Below are 15,871 nucleotides of genomic sequence, written 5' to 3'. Positions count from 1 at the left end.
CCATATAGCTGCCACACAGCCATGTGTGCATGGAGTGAAATAAGAATTATCACATGATCATTATTAATTACTATAATCATTCACATATTATGTTATATGCCAGTTATTAGGCTAGAAATGTGCATATATTTTTGCTTCTTTATCTTTTAAAATGTGAACAAATCCTGTGAGTTTTATTATTGTCCCCATTTGCAGATTAAGGAGTCTGAGACTGAAAGAGCTTAGTGAAGTGCAAAGCATTGATTTTTTTTTTTTTTTTTTTTTTTTTTTTTTTTTTGCGGTACACGGGCCTCTCGCTGTTGTGGCCTCTCCCGTTGCAGAGCACAGGCTCCGGAAGCACAGGCTCCGCGGCCATGGCTCACGGGCCCAGCCGCTCCACGGCATGTGGGATCTTCCCGGACCGGGGCACGAATCCATGTCCCCTGCATCGGCAGGTGGACTCTCAACCACTGCGCCACCAGGGAAGCCCCAGAGCATTGATTTAAACTCAGATTCCAAGGTCAATGCTCAAAGAACAATGTAACAAGTTCAATTTATTTTTTTAATGATTGTTTTGATTTTTATTTTTTAAAATAATGAAAGAAGGGTGTAGTAAATTTTACCTCATGCTGTACATATATAAAAGGTCAGATATCATTGTATGAATTAAAAAATATTTATTTAATCACTCAAAAGGGTCAGGAATGTTCTACCTAGTGAAACAGGTGCTTTCAAGTAAGGAAATCAATCATTTATCAAACCAAAAATTTTCTCTACATTGTAAGATTTTTCTTTTTACTTTAGAGTGAAATTTGTTTTTCATCTTCCTGGGCCTGGGCCTGGTATCTTTTATACTTAATACATGTCTTCCCTACAGGATTTCCTTTGGGAAATTTTATTATAGATGGTGACAATACATATTCATTTATTTCAGCTTCTAGAAATTAGTAATACTGCATTTATGTCACCATTTAACTTTCCAAGAGCTTTGAATTTGTCACAATTTAACTTAGCACTCCATATCCTCCTCTTTCTTTTTTTTTTCTCTTTTTTTTTTCTCTTTTTTTAATTTGCCCTCTCATCTGTCAAGAGATCCAGGATAGGGGTTAGCACTATACATAATTTATTTGAAGGTAAAGAGATGGAAGGAAACAGCAAACCATTCATTAATTCCATTACCCTTAGAACTTAAAAATCATAGAATCTGGAGTTTCAAAGAACTGTGGAGGGGCTTCCCTGGTGGCACAGTGGTTGAGAATCTGCCTGCTAATGCAGGGGACACGGGTTCAAGCCCTGGTCTGGGAAGATCCCACATGCCGCGGAGCAACTAGGCCCGTGAGCCACAACTACTGAGCCTGCGCGTCTGGAGCCTGTGCTCAGCAACAAGAGAGGCCGCGATAGTGAGAGGCCCGCGCACCACGATGAAGAGTGGCCCCCCCTTCCACAACTAGAGAAAGCCCTCACACAGAAACGAAGACCCAACACAGCCCTAAATAAATTAATTAATTAAGAAAAAAAATTCATAAAAAAAAAAAGAACTGTGGAGGCCAGTCAATCTATGCATAGTAAAGGAATTCCATCTCTGTATTTTGATGTTTTTCTTTTGTTATTCAAATGAGTTAGAGCTTCTTTTTCTTTTTCTTTTGTCTTTATTAGAAATCTCCTAGAAAACTTAATATGTGGACAAATTTAATGAGCAAAACGAATTCAGAAACATCAAGTAGGTGGGCAGGGGTCTTAAGCACACCGTTACAATCAAGCCAAGATGATCAGGTTCGTGATCATTATGATTTTAATGCACAGGGAGGAACTGTTGGCCTGAAGGTCTCAGACTCACAACATTTCAGATCTGGAGAGGACTTCAATATTAAACTTCTTTCTTCTCATCATGTAGGATTAGATGTGTATACTGATAGACAGCTCTGAACAAATTATGCATGTTTTTGACAGAACAAAAAAAATAAGACTGGAAAAGCTCTCAGAGAACTGTTCACCTTCATTCTGTACTAAATTATTCTTATAATTTTTAGATGCATCTTTTTCCATTCCCGTTTCAAGTACTTCGAGATAAGCAGCTACCACCATTTCCCACTGAAATGTAATTTCATAGCTCAGTAGTTTCAGAAGTACGTCTTTCTGGACTCCAGGCAAAAGGATCACTGTTTCATTTTGTTCTCTTGCTCCCATTTCCATTCTTTGTTGGGCACAAAATGAGGGGCCACACTTGAAGTCTCACTGTTCTTGGTGGCCAAGGTACCGCAAAAAGCAGCCATATCTGAGGATTAGAGCCATGGTCACAATGCTGGAAACTGTAGCCTTTCTGCCTAAATCCAGCTTCTGAACTGCAGCATATTGTCCCAACTACCAGGAAAAGAAATGCCTAGTTTCTGAGATATTCCAGCACTCAACTGTTCTTGTATTTTTAGCTTGTATTTTCTTTTCACCTCTTGGTCATTAGGAACAGCAAGGCAAAAACTGAACAATTTCAACAGATGTTTATATTCTCTTGCTGAAATGAATGTGTGGCCCTGGCCCATAATATTTATACATGTTTTCCTTTTTACTTAATTGTAATTAGCATGCTGTTTATTGCATTCCTTTTACCTTTCCTTAAGAATTTGCTTTTTCCTTCAATTGTTTGCATTGGTATCTTTTGAATTTCCTCCCTCTTATTTATTTTTTGGCATAAATAAAAATTGGTGCTACAGTGGGAGTGTGATAAAGCTTTTCATTATGTTCCCTTTTGTCCAACAGCAGTCATAAGGTATAAAAAAATTCTAAACAGTTTGCCAGAGTTACATAACAAAAAAAGAAGCAAAGTTTTTAATAAGACTTTGTGTTCTTAGTTTTCCGCATTCCGTTTTTATTAAAGGTCCAGATCTCCTTCTGTTATTTTTGTTGATTATTTTCTCTAAATCCTTTAGATTTTTTGTTCCCATCCCTTAGTTTAAATTTTCTCTTAATTTCTTACATCGGTTTTGTCTTCTTCTTGAGATGTCTTTCTGATTCTCACCTCACTTCTTACCATTTGGTTTATGGATACTGTGGAGAAGAAGTACGTTCTCTTAGTTCAGTAAAGTGGTATTTTTCTCCTCCAGATCATTAGTCAGGGATAGCTAGTTAAAAACCTAATATTCCCATATTTATAAAACACATCCCTTCTCTAGATTGTTTAGTAAATAGTGTTAGAAACATGGATAACCTATTTGGGGAAAAAAAAAAAAAAAACCTAGGTTATTCTTACCTTTACCATACCCCCAAATAAATTATAAATCGATTAAAAGATTAAGTTTTTAAAAAATATCTAAACTTCCAGGAGAAGAATTTCTATGGATTTTAAAGCAATGCAAGAAACCACAAAAGAAAAGATTGATACCTTTTCCTTTTTAGTTTAATATTTAATTTGTAGAATTTAATGTGTTTGACTAAATGTAAATATACTTTAAAAAAAATCCTTAGTATTTTAAAGTAACAATAAGATGTATATATGCAATAGGGTCTGAAAAATAGTATCTTACTTATCATAGCAATCAATAATAAGTACATTAATGCCACAATATAAACATTAAGAAAGAGGATGAACAGACAGTTCTCAAAGGTAATGACCAATAAATGAATAGTCATTTGAAAGTGTTTATCCTCATCTATAACCAAAGAAATAAAAATTAAAACAATAAATCATTCCCAGTACTGCCTATAAAATCGCAAATTTGAAACGTCAATTTAAATGTTAGTGATGTTTATGAGACTGAGTGGTTTTAATTTCTTTTTTGAAACTCCTAAGCTTTATTAATTAATTAATTTATTTACTTTTGGCTGCATTGGGTCTTCATTGTTGTGAGCAGGCTTTCTCTAGTTGCAGCAAGCAGAGGCTACTCTTCGTTGCTTTGCGCGGGCTTCTCATTGCGGTGGCTTCTCTTGTTGTGGAGCACGGGCTCTGGGCACGGGCTTCAGTAGTTGTGGGACGCAGGCTCAGTAGTTGTGGCTCGCAGGCTCTAGAGCACAGGCACAGTAGTTGTAGCGCACGGGCTTAGTTGGTCCATGGCATGTGGGATTGTCCCTGAGCAGGGCTCGAATCCATGTCCCCTGCATTGGCAGGCGGATTCTTAACCACTGCACCACCAGGGAAGTCCCTGAAACTCCTAAGTTTAAAATTTTCTACAATGAACATGTGTTACTTTTATAACAGAAAAATTAACACTTTAAAATATATGTGGGGCTTCCCTGGTGGCGCAGTGGTTGAGAGTCCGCCTGCCAATGCAGGGGACGCAGGTTCGTGCCCCGGTCCGGGAAGATCCCACATGCCGCAGAGCGGCTGGGCCCGTGAGCCATGGCTGCTGAGCCTGCGCGTCCGGAGCCTGTGCTCTGCAACAGGAGAGGCCACAACAGTGAGAGGCCCGCGTACCGCAAAAAAAAAAAAAAAAAAAAAATATATATATATATATATATACATATATATGTGGATGTGTATTTAATCTCTTCTCTCCAACCCAAGACATGACTAAGAAGTGTACACCTTTTTAAGTGGATTCTACTGATTCTGTTTCCTAATTCCACTATATTTCAGTTAACCTAAATATTGGTTGTTCCTTGAAAATAAGAATTAACAAAAGCAGAGATTTTTCCAAGCTAATGACATCATATGGTAATATTTCATGGCCAGGATAGAAGAGCCCTCATGATAAGGGCTGTTTTGTGGAAAGTGTTTTCTGTAAGGTCAACAGCCTGTACCAGTTCGACTCCATAATTAAACTTTAAGACATTGTCTGAGGCATTGAGGTGAAGTGTTCTGGAATTGTTTAGGGTTCAGGGAAGATGGCTTTGCCATAATAAAAAGAAATTTTAAGAGAAAGAGGTTATCAAGAAGGATGTGTTTTTCTTTAGTGACAAGCTATAGAATCTATCCATTGATTTCAAAACGTTAATCTCAGTGTAAAGAATTTTCGAGTTTTTGTGAAGATCTCTTAAAATGGGTCTCTTAGAGAAGTAGAAGGTGAGAGTTATATAGGACTTTATTCATTATGACCCAAATTTATTAGTAGCCAGGCATCTTATTTAAAAGCAGTTTACTTAAACTATCTGGTTAATCCTTGTAATAATCCTCTGAAGTAGGTACACTGAATTATTCATTTCACAAAAGAGGAGGAAGTTGAGATGTAACAAGGCTAAATAGCCAGACCAAAGGTCCACCACAATGACATGAGAGAGGCAGGGTTTGAGCCCAGACAAGTATGCCTGTAAAGATTGAATTTGTACCTTGAATACTGCACTGTCTCCACATTATAATTCAGTAATCCTAACTTTCCCCCCAACAACTGACCCCAACTCTACATAGGGCACTGCACAGTCTAACATAATCTGCCCACCTTACCCTTGCTTTTGGGTGGCAAAGCAGAAGGAGCTTGGGTTCTATGTTCTAACTTGGATTGAATCTTTATTCTGCTATCATGTTCCTATTAGTTATCTCTTCACCTGTGAAATGGGGGAAAATAATACCTCAGAGGGATGCTCTGAAGATTGAGATACCATATGTGGAAGTGCTTAGAACAGTGCTTGGCAAATAGTAGATGTTGAATAAATAATATTCGTTTCCTTCTTCCTTCCCTTGACAAACAAAAGTGGTTCTTCCTGACCAAGTCAGTTTGCATGAAAATGCTTCCAGGGCTCTCAGTTTATCACAGAATCCTTAGAAAATTTACTCATAAGATCAAAAAGACCTTAGACAGGGATCCCAGAGGCTTTTAATCCTCCAGGTTTTGGCAGAATATGCTGCGAGAAGCCAAAACAGAGGTTGATATAACTTGATGCTCTGAATTCTCTCTTTTCTGGATTCAGGAGGCTTTTTATACTCTTGTTTCTATGACTCTTGCTTCTCTTTCAACTCTCCTACATAACCCTTCCCCCTGGTTCCAAAATACATTTTACACAACTGAACTCTAGCTCAAACTGATGATACGAGATTTCTCAAAGATGCCTTATCATTTCCTGCTCCCACACTTTTTTTTTTTCCTGCCAGACTCTCTCTCTGAAATAACCATCTACTCAAAATTTATCTTTTATCTTCAAGACCCAACTCAATTCATCCTCATTCATACATCTGCTCCGACCACTCTGGACGGAAGAGACCTCACTTTCTACTAAACCATTGTAGCACTGAGTATCCCTCAGTTCACAGGTTTGTACATACTTTTGTATTTTAGGGCTGAAAAAGGACGGAATGGAATAGTGGTTTAAAATGGCATCTGATTAGCAGTCCCCTAAGCTGCTTCTCCCAGCTCCTTACTCAACTATCTAGGTAACCAGCAAAAGTCAAATTCTCACAAATACACTAAAATCTAAGACCAATAGGCAAACTATTATCAGAATTAGGAAGGAATTTCTGCAGTTTAAAGGCCAAAAGAACTGGATTGAGTAACTTTAAAAACCACTTTCCCATTAAAAATAGATTAAAGGGCTTCCCTGGTGGTGCAATGGTTGAGAGTCCGCCTGCCGATGCAGGGGACACGGGTTCGAGCCCTGGTCCGGGAAGATCCCACATGCCGCAGATCGGCTAGGCCCGTGAGCCATGGCCGCTGAGCCTGCACGTCCGGAGCCTGTGCTCCGCAACGAGAGAGGCCACAACAGTGAGAGGCCCGCGTAACGCAAAAAAAAAAAAAAAAAAAAAAGATTAAAATTCTTGGCCTGAAAGGAGAACCACCCTTTGCTCCTCCTTAGCTGTTTCCCCCCTACTCAGAAAGAAAGGAGCCCTGTCGGTCACCACCAGCAGCCACCAAAAAGAAAACATGGTGGGGGGCAACCGTCCCTCTTATCAGGTAGGTGATATTTTATGGGGTGTCTAAAATGCTATCCCCTAATCCCTAGTACAGTGATTCAAAAGAGTTAAAAATAATAATAGAAACTAGAAAAAGATTTTCAGGAACATGCCAAGAAAAAAAAAAGCAGGAATGTCAATATTAATTTTTTTTAAGTCAGATGTGAGGGGTGGAGGGAGGATGAATTGGATGAAAGTGGTCAAAATGTACAAACTTTCAGTTATAAGATAAATATGTACTACGGATGTAATGTACAACATGATGACTGTGGTTAACACTGCTATGTGGTATACAGTATTTGAAAGTGTTAAGAGAGTAGTTCCTAAGAGTTCTTATCACAGGAAAAAAGTTTGTTTTTGGTATCTATATGAGGTGATGAATGTTAACTGAACTTAGGGCATAATCATTTTATAATATATGTAAGTCAAACACCTTAAACTTAACACAATGCCGTACGTCAATTGGGTCTCAATAAAACTGGGAAGCAAAAGTCAAATGTGAGGCCAAACATAAAATTGAGAAAGTATTTGATATTGATAAAATTTACAGTGAAGATATAATTATGAATCTCATCAAATAACGTAATGGCTGAATATATAAAGTAAAAGCTGTTAGAAATATAAGGAAAAATAACAAAAACAGTTACTGTGGAAGAATCACATACATATCTCAGGCTATGAGAAATCCAGTAGGAAAAAAATAAATTGGAATAATATCTTTAATAATATATCATAATATAATATATAAGGTGCTATATATGTACATATGTGCTTATATATGATATATAGAGATATGTGTCAATAGATACATAGATAGATAAACAAAGCAGCTGCCAGCAAAAGTATGTATGAAATATTTAGAGAATTTTTTATAGTATTTGTCTCAAAGAAAGAATCAAGAAATTCCAGTAATTAGAAGTCCATTCACTGATTTCCATGTGCTCTTACTAGACATTAATAAGGGCAATAAATGGGCAAACACTTAGTTACCACTGAGTTAAAGCAAGAATTAAAACTACAATTACAAACCATTTAGAAATTAACAAAAATGACAACATTATATATCAAACTATAGAATGACACCAAAGCTACAACCAGAAGCAGATTCATAGGAGGAAAGAACTGATATGTTTTTGTTTACTGGGGGTTTTGTTGTATGTTCTAACAATTTTGCATTCCTTAAAATTAAGCTGTAGCCACTTCAGTATTTCCTGAGGTAGTGTTCCATACATGTAAAATACCATTCCAAGGAAATAATATGCTGGGCCTGGTATCTTCTTGTATTCTCTCTACTCACATTTGTTTTGACCTGTATTTGCCGGTTCTCCATTACCTTGGGACACCAACCAGTTGGCACCATATTTGATCGCCTGATGCTCACTTCAGGCCCCTTTAAATTAAACATTTCTTTAAGTACAATTTCTGACTTTGACCCTCAGCATATGCTATTTTATAGTTAATTCTTGGTTCCACACAGCCAATATTACTAGTAAGAGGCACTCACACCTTCTTTCAGGACACAAGGAGCCTTTATATGTTGGAAGAACACCACCTTGCCTCCCAACAAGAGGAGGGAAATCACAGAGGAAGAATCAATTGTAATTTAGTACGAGGGTCTGTGGTCTTTATGGTCCCTGGTAAGTTTATCACAGAATTAAATAAATACATATATGCATATGCAATTACACACATTGACCTACATATACATTACATACATACATAAATGGAGGATGAAAAACCTATCTTTTAGGGATAAATCAGAAGTTATAAAAATATATACATTTTAAACTTTTAAGTTCTATTTCAATGACAATCATTTGAACTAAAATAAAAAGATTATTTTCTCCTGTGAGCTTCCTGTGTTCAATAAAATCATGGGTATGGTATATGGATATCAGAAGAATTAGGGTGGATATAGAATTTATATACTGGACTCTCAGATATACAGATAAATAAGGTAGGTTTGCGTTACATCTCATTCCTCAATTCAAATGCTGTGTTTACTTTTCCTAAATTTTTCACTTAATTTATTAGCCATGTTATTATTTCTGTAGCAACTATACCCCTTAATAAACTATAGTGCATTTTCTCAATTCAGAGTTATTTCCAACAACAAAACTGTCCGTTTCTTAAGAAACTATGAGTAGTTGCTATAGTCAATTATGGTACCATTAAAGAAGATATTGGGTCCTTATTTCTGTAATAGTTCTCACTGAATTATATGTATGTACAGAAAGACAAACTGATCTGCTCACAATAATTCATGCAGTATTTAAACCTAATAACATTTTTCTCCAATGTAGACGAGGGTCCAACGTATCTCTTACCCTGGACATGAGTAGCTTGGGGAATGTTGAACCCTTTGTGGCCACACCAACCCCACGGGAGAAGGTAGCAATGGAGTATCTGCAGTCAGCCAGCCGTATTCTCACAAGGTCACAGCTCAGGGACGTCGTGGCAAGTTCACATTTACTCCAAAGTGAATTCATGGTGAGCCTGCTGTTTATGATTCACTCTTCAGTAGGTATCTTGATATACTAGGCACTAGAGGCACATTCTAAAATGACACTGTCTTCCACTCAGGCAGCTTACGGTAAAATGGTTACAGTTCAAAAGGTTAAGTGCAAGGATTTTAGATCCACTCTGCATCTCATCAACTATTGGTAAGTGTTCAAACTAGAATGTGAATTGCGGCAGAGTATTTAAGGGCTGGCCAGGCAAAGTGACAAGAAGGAGCTGAGCATTCCAGGATGAAGGAACAGCCTTGCTGTCACTGTTCAGGAAATTAAATTGTGCAGTTTGACAGGAGCATTGAAATTAAGGTGGGAAGTGACAGAAAATGAGTTTCAGATATAAAAGAAATCCAAGTCTTAATACATATTTAAGGGTTTGGACTTACCTTGTGTTTTAAAAAGATCACTATCTGCAGTAGAGTCAGCATTAGAAAGAGGTATTTTGGAGACTGTAGACATAATCCTGTGGAGCTGTGATGGTGGTCAAAACTAAAATAGTAGCAGTGAAAATTTGGGAGGGGGGCTTCACTGGTGGTGCAGTGGTTGAGAGTCCGCCTGCCGATGCAGGGGACACAGGTTCGTGCCCCGGTCTGGGAAGATCCCACATGCCACAGAGCGGCTGGGCCCGTGAGCCATGGGCGCTGAGCCTGCGCGTCCGGAACCTGTGCTCCGCAACGGGAGAGGCCACAACAGTGAGAGGCCCACATACTGGAAAAAAAAAAAAAAAATTTGGGAGGGTCTATAGGCACCTACAAGAAGTGGGCTTAATAGGCTAAGGCGGCCAAGGAAAAGTCAGGGATGACACCCCCATTTTTAGACCTGAGCAACAGCGTGCATGTATTGTCATTTAATGAAATAAGGAACACAAGAGGAAGACCCAATGTGAGCTAAAAATGATGGTGAGTTTCATTCAGCTAAAAATGATGCTGACCCATCAGTGTTGCTGGTGATAATGCATGAACACACATTTCAATCTAGAGAGCATGGAGACAGATTAGACCTTCTTAGGTCTCACTGTTGCCCAAGGGGAATATGCATTTTATAGAACCCCTTGCATCTTAAAGCAGTTGTACATTTAAGCCATAGCTGATGGGTATAATAAGTTGACGACTTCAGGGTCAGTTCAGGTGTTTGCAGCCACCCTAATGACGAGAGACAACAATAGGTTAGATCCATCAGCTGCATCAACTATTATTAAAATACAAGCATGTTGTTTTAAAAATTAGACTTCATAGCATATCATCTTTTATGTATGAAAAAAAGGAGAACTGGGAGGAATAAAAGAACCAGTCAGTGATCACAGAAGTGGCCAAAGGTACACCTCGTATTCTTTTCTACAACCACAGATAGCTCTTTGTTCTATGAGATAAGCCCTTAACACAGTCTACTTCCCTGAGAGATGAGGCCAGCAAGGAATGCCGAGGAGAGAGATAATGCTGGAAGATGACAAATTGTCAGTGTGTGTCAGAAAACAGGAAAGATCGGGGAGGAATAAAGATATTCACGGCTTTGCTAAAACAGACTAACTTGTTGGAAATTCCCAAGCATGAACATGTGGTTTCTACTGAACATTCAACAATTTTGCTTATTTTGGTAACTTGGAACTGAGAACTTACAACATTTAGTTGGAGCAGAGAGTAGGAATAAATATCGTAAATACCTAAAATAATGCAAGCTTAGGAAACAATATTTTAAAAGTAAGCTACTCCTCTCACTGGACCGAGTCTTAAATTCACAGTAGTCAGGCTTTTCTTGAATTTTCAGATTGACTGAAAACACGGACAATTTAAATAAATTTGTAGATAATTTCTTTCATTTCAATGAATATTAAGCTGTCAAGTTCTATTTTCTGTAGGAGAAAGTGTAGATAACAAAAATATTATTTTATGTGATCTAGGGACAAAAGGTATTTTAATGCACATTGACCTTATCTAAGCAATCCTTTGCAGAATTTTAAGTTAGAAAACATACTATTTTGTATAATCAACTCCTTAAATATTTGTTCAGACCCCTTTGAAAACGTTGGCTTTTTGTTTCCTTTGTCCCAGTCAGCATCAGACGCCCACCTTTTCTGTCTAACACACAGAGCAACTTCTGCTTTAATTGTTCCCTCCTCCATCATTTGACATATATTCTGACTTAATAAAAATATTTGTGTTCTTGTTAAGTGCGAGAGGACAGTGCCTAAATGCCCTTCACTACAAATGTTGCATTTACAACCACAAATGGAACAGTACAATTATAAACCATTTCTTCATCCAAAAAAATGCATCATATCATCGTCACTTAAATCAGCAAAAATGCCCTTTATATTTACCATTTGGGGAGGAAGATTTTCATAATCCTAAAAGAGTCACAATTATTGTTAAAAGAGAATCTATCATAATAAAATTTTTGGTACTGAATCTACACAAAGATAGGAAGAAATCTGAATACATTGTTTAAGAAAAAGCAGTTTTTCAGCTGCCTGTTTATATATTTCCAGCAATTATGTCAGAACAGGATTCTTAAAACCTAACCAAAGTTTTCTATGTCTCTTTAAGAACTACATATCAAATAATACTTTCTAACACACAAAGCCGTTTCTTGGAGTCAGCTTGTCAGGGTGCAGCTGATGTGTTTATGAAGGGAAGGGTGTTGGTCAACCAGAGGTGGTAGTCTGTTGTTTCATAAATGACTTTGAAGTCCAGTAGAGCTCTGGATCAGATGGCCCCCCGTGAAGATTTTCTTTGTGACAGCATTAAATACAGTATTTGATATCATTTATTTTTGCAGGAAATACCAATGAACTTTGTGGATCCCAAAGAAATTGACATTCCATGTCATGGAACTAAAAACCGCTATAAGACCATTTTGCCAAGTAAGTTTCTTCAATTAAATAGTTTGTGTTGTAAAGCGCAAGCCTTCCCCATCCACCCCTACCTCACCATTTCCCATCCTCACAACTTCCATATACACACCAAATTTGGAATTGCAAACACATCTCAAGACTAATAATCGTTAAAGTGGAATTCCCTGGCGGTCCAGTGGTTAGGACTCTGCGCTTTCACTGCCAGGGCCCGGGTTCAATCCCTGGTCAGAGAACTAAGATCCTGCAAGTGGTGCAGCCAAAAAAAAAAAAAAAAAGACTAATAATCATTAAAGTGGTCTAAGGTTAATAACTTTATCTTGTATTACTCTTAAAATAATGGTCTGCTCATAATTTCAGTAGACACATGGTTCTAAAACTTTACTGTGGCACACATTATGGTCAAGTGACTTTCACTAAGGGTGTCAAACAATTCAGTGGGGAAAGGCTAGTCTTTTCAGTAAGTAATGCTGAAGCAACTCGGTAGCCACATGCAAAAAAAACTGAAGTTGGACCCTGCCCCACACAGCATACTAAAACTAATTCAAAATGGATCGGAGGCCTAACTGTAAGAGCTAAAGCTATAAAACTTTTCACATAAAACAGATGTAAATCTCATGACCTTGAATTAGTCAATGATTTCTTAGATATGACACCAAAAGTATAAGCAACGAAAGAAAAAAATAGGTAAATTGAACTTGAACAAAATTTCAAAGTTTTGTGCTTCGAAGGACACCATCAAGAAACTAAAAAGATGATAATGACACAAAATGGGAGAAAATATTTATAAATTATACATCTAATAGAAGACTTGTATCTATAATATATAAAGAACACTTATAACGCAATTATAAAAAGACAAAGAGCCCAGTTTTAAAATGAGCAAGGGACTTGAATAGACATTTCTCCATAAAAGATATACAAATGGCCAATGAGCATATGAAAAGATACTCAACACAATTAGGCATCAGGGAAGTCAAAACCGAAGTGAGATAACACTTCATAACCACATGATTATAATTTAAAAGACAATAGAAAGTGTTGGCAAGGATGTAGAGAAATTGGAACCTTCATACTTTGATGGTAGGGATGTAATATGGTACAACTACTGAGGAAACAGTCTGGTAGTTCCTCAAAAGGTAAAACCTAGACTGACTATATGACTCAGACTTTCTACTCCTAGGTATATGCCCAAGAGAAATAAAAACATGTATCCACACAAGAGCTGTACACAAATATTTGTAACAGTATTATCTGTAATAGCCCAAAGAGTAGAAATAATGACAATATCCATCAACTGATGAATGGATAAATAAAATGTAGTATATTCACACAACATAATGTTATTCAGCAATAAAAAGTTATGAGGTACTGGACTTCCCTGGTGGCACAGTGGTTAAGAATCCACCTGCCACGGGAATAAAGACGCAGATGTAGAGAATGGACTTGAGGACACGGGGAGGGGGAAGGGTAAGCTGGGACGAAGTGAGAGAGTGGCATGGACATATATACACTACCAAATGTAAAATAGATAGCTAGCGGGAAGCAGCTGCATTGCACAGGGAGATCAGCTCGGTGCTTTGTGTCCACCTAAGAGGGGTAGGATAGGAGGGGTGGGAGGGAGACGCAAGAAGGAGGGGATATGGGGATATATGTATATGTATAGCTGATTCACTTTATTATACAGCAGAAACTAACGCACCATTGTAAAGCTATTATATTCCAATAAAGATGCTAAAAAAAAAAACAGAATCCTCCTGCCAATGCAGCGGGCACGGGTTAGAGCCCTGGTCCAGGGAAGATCCCACATACCGCGGAGCAACTAAGCCCGTGTGCCACAGCTACTGAGTTTGTGCTCTAGAGCCACAAATACTGAGCCCTCGTGCCACAACTACTGAAGCCCGAGTGCCTAGAGACCATGCCCCACAACAAGAGAAGCCACCGCAAAGAGAAGCCCGTGCACCACAACGAAGAGTAGACCCGGTTGCCATAACAAGAGAAAGCCGGCGTGCAGCAATGAAGACCCAATGCGGCCAAAAAAATAAATATAATTAATTAATTAATTTTTTTTAAAGTAATGAGGTATTTTTTTTTATGAGGTACCTCTTTTTTTAAAGAAGCCATCACAAATGAACTCATACTGCATAATGCCATTTATATGAAGTGTCCGGTTAGGCAAATCTGTAGACATAGAAACTACAGTTGTTGCCTAGTGGTGAGAGGCATGAGAAATGACTACTAAAGGGTATGAGTTTTTTTGGGAGATAATTAAAATGCCATCCCTGCTAGAAACATTCTATATACTATCTTGTACCCTTACAGAAGAGTCTAGTAGCTATAGGGCTGCCTCCAGAGCCAATCTGCTGGGGTTCATATCCAGCTGCACCACTTCCTGTATGGCCGTGGGTAAATGTCTTAACTTCATCTGTGAAATGGGAATAGTAGTAGCCACCTCACAGGGTTGTTGTAGAGCCCAGTGCTTTGCACCTGATAAAGTGCTCAATGTTAGCTATTCTCATCCTAACTCAGAAAGATATTATTGTTCCTTTCTTACAGAGGAGGAAAGTGAGGCTTATAGATAGTAAAGAAGCAACATTCAAATCCAAACACATCTGCCCCCATGCTTTCCACCACTGATAGTTGCACAACTCTGTGGATTAAACAAATAAAAATAAATTATGTGATGGCACATTTTAAACGAGTGAGTTGTATAGTATATGAATTATATCTCAAAAAAGCTGTTACCAAAAGACTTCATTGTGCATAACAATCACCTAGAGTCCTTGTTAAAAATCCAGTCCTGTGCCCCACCCTGGGGATTCTGTCTAAGTGGGTTCTGTTGGGCCCAGGAATCTGTACTTCTAGCAAACACCCAGCTGATTCTGATACAGGTGATAGCAGGACCAGACTTTGAGAAACACTTTTAGACTATGTTAAAACTAAATTTAACTCCATGAAATTTATCGATGTCAAGCAGTGAGCTAGATGCCCGGAACCAGTAAGGAATAAGGAGCAGCATATAAGATCAAGGAGGTCACAGACCAGAGGAGAGACATGTAAATAAGTAATTATGTTCAATGTAAGAGCCTGAATAGAGATCTTGCCTAACCGGTGTAGGAGGACTGAGTAATTCTGCCTAGAAAGGCAAAAATACTTTGGAGAAGAAGCAATATTGTCAATCACTAAACAAAGATATAGTTGGGATTTGGGCAAAAATCCATAAACATCTCAAGGCAATAGCTCTGGGAAGATGGAGCCACGAAGATTTAGAGTATTGACATTGAAATAGTAGAGTATTCATAATTCAGTTCATTAATTCACTCATAAAACACCAAATTCTTCATATTTATAGTAATAGAGCAAGAATTACTGTTAATAGTGTCCTTGGGCTTCCCCTTCTGTTGGAGTTGTTTCGGAAACACATTGTAACAGTTACTCCACTGTAACATATTTTTAATTGGTCTGTATAGTTAAACCTATTTACCTAAGATATAGTCACTGTTGAAAGATATTTTATAACTATAATTGGCTGAAGGGGATGAAAGTGCTGTGTGTTACAACTGGTCTCTCTCTCTCTCTCTCTCTCTCTCTCTCTCCCTCTCCCCCCCGCCCCCGCCCGCCACCCCCGACTCTCTCTCTCAGGACTTTTCATCTGAAATTTACCAACCATAAGTAATTAGGGCATATACATGTATTGCAAGTATTATACTTAACCACCTA

General features: G+C 38.0%; 1 protein-coding gene across 1 annotated transcript in view; it reads left to right on the top strand.

Moving 5' to 3' along the window:
- The window catches only part of PTPRR (protein tyrosine phosphatase receptor type R), a 274,441-nt gene that overhangs the window by 218,393 nt on the left and 40,177 nt on the right, over positions 1 to 15,871 (top strand). Inside the window, exons 10-11 of the mRNA XM_004281891.3 lie at positions 9,094 to 9,280; positions 12,079 to 12,163. Of these exons, the coding sequence (XP_004281939.1) occupies positions 9,094 to 9,280; positions 12,079 to 12,163 (272 nt within the window). The remainder of the gene's footprint in view (positions 1 to 9,093; positions 9,281 to 12,078; positions 12,164 to 15,871) is intronic.

Source organism: Orcinus orca, chromosome 11 (assembly GCF_937001465.1).
Source record: "Orcinus orca chromosome 11, mOrcOrc1.1, whole genome shotgun sequence".
NCBI classification, from domain to species: domain Eukaryota; kingdom Metazoa; phylum Chordata; class Mammalia; order Artiodactyla; family Delphinidae; genus Orcinus; species Orcinus orca.
This window is presented reverse-complemented; position numbering and strand designations above follow the sequence as displayed.